This window comes from Nematolebias whitei, chromosome 19 (assembly GCF_014905685.2).
Source record: "Nematolebias whitei isolate Nwh7 chromosome 19, NemWhi1, whole genome shotgun sequence".
NCBI classification, from domain to species: domain Eukaryota; kingdom Metazoa; phylum Chordata; class Actinopteri; order Cyprinodontiformes; family Rivulidae; genus Nematolebias; species Nematolebias whitei.
This window is the reverse complement of record NC_056516.1, coordinates 39,025,119-39,026,726: the sequence shown is the minus strand read 5'-3', so window position 1 is coordinate 39,026,726 and position 1,608 is coordinate 39,025,119. Positions and strand designations below refer to the sequence as shown.

Below are 1,608 nucleotides of genomic sequence, written 5' to 3'. Positions count from 1 at the left end.
GCGCTTCCTTCCTGCGCAGCTCAGAGCGCTTCCTTCCTGCGCAGCTCGGAGCGCTTCCTGCGGGATGTTTACATATTTCTGCCTGAATAATCCAGAATGAACAGTTCGTTAAACGGTGTTTGCACGAATCAGCTGAGCTTATTTCATTAATGGTAACTTCAGCTGTAAAAATGTGACGTTTTTCTAACTTTTAAAATCTTAATGACACACAGACACACCATTTATGCTGCAAAGCATTCTGGGTAAATGAAGCGGCCGTGTTGCTCTGTTCAGTTTGAAGTTTAGATATTTTGTTGTTCGGCTCTTTGGTTTGAACTGCTCAGCTTCCAGACGTTATCACTTTTAGCTCGACTCCTCGTGTTTCGTCTCCACTACAACCATCGATGTACGCCATCGTCCCAGAATGCATTGCACCAGTAAAATAACGGAGATGTCTTTAGGTGAAAAATGTAATGAGCGTCTCATGTTTGAAGTAATTCTAAGTTTCACGAGTCACAAACAACATTAAGGCCAGGGTGTGCAGGCAGTCGGAGGTCTTTAAGACAACGATCCGTTTGGTTCTGGAGCTTTTGGTTCTGGTCAGACTAGTCTTTAGCTCGTCAGTCTGGTCAGAAAAGAACCTGTTTCTTCAAACTGAGGTCCAACATTAAAAACATGAAGTGTCTAATGAGCTCGGGGAGGTTTGTGCTGAACCTGACGGTCTGCTGGTTCCTCCTCAGGAGGAGAGCATCCCCATCGCGCTGTCGGGACGGGACATCCTGGCTCGGGCCAAGAACGGGACGGGGAAGAGCGGAGCGTATCTCATCCCGCTGCTGGAGAGGATAGACCTGAAGAAGGACCACATACAGGGTGAGGCGGGGGTCCGGGCCCAGTGGTGATCGGACCTCCGGCTCCTCTCTAACCTGCTCTGTTTGTCCCGCTGCAGCCATGGTCATGGTGCCGACCCGTGAGCTGGCGCTGCAGGTGAGTCAGATCTGCATCCAGATCAGCAAACACCTGGGCGGAGTCAAAGTCATGGCGACCACCGGAGGCACCAACCTGCGGGACGACATCATGCGCCTGGACGAGACGGGTAACGGCCCAATAATCTGAAATAATCTGAGACAAATGTTGGGTCAGGAACAACCAGAATAAATAATCCCATCCCTCAGAGGGACGCAGATTATAAAAACTATCATCGTTTGCAGTGAAACTTGCAGTACATCAAGCAGATGGTAAAATGTACTAGAGTTAATCTGCTGAGTGTAAACATTAGTTTTTGTTGTGAGCTGCTGTTGTCTGTCTTTCAGCTGTTGTTGTTTGTCTCGCGGCTCTTTTTGTTGTTTGTCTCGCAGCTCTTGTTGTTGTTTGTGTTGTTGTTTGTCTCGCGGCTGTTGTTGTTGTTTGTCTCTCGGCTGTTGTTGTTGTTTGTCTCTCAGCTGTTGTTGTTGTTTGTCTCTCGGCTGTTGTTGTTTGTCTTGCAGCGGCTATTGTTGTTGTTTGTCTTGCAGCGGCTGTTGTTGTTTGTCTCTCAGCTATTGTTGTTTGTCTCTCGGCTATTGTTGTTGTTGTTTGTCTCTTGGCTATTGTTGTTGTTTGTCTCGCGGCTGTTGTTGTTGTTTGTCTTGT

At 47.8% G+C, this 1,608-nt stretch overlaps 1 protein-coding gene across 1 annotated transcript in view; it reads left to right on the top strand.

Annotated features, from left to right (window-relative positions):
- Positions 1–1,608, top strand: part of LOC119425951 (probable ATP-dependent RNA helicase ddx6) — a 16,660-nt gene that overhangs the window by 1,126 nt on the left and 13,926 nt on the right. Inside the window, exons 3-4 of the mRNA XM_037693508.1 lie at positions 720–849; positions 926–1,072. Coding sequence (XP_037549436.1) covers positions 720–849; positions 926–1,072 — 277 coding nt within the window. The remainder of the gene's footprint in view (positions 1–719; positions 850–925; positions 1,073–1,608) is intronic.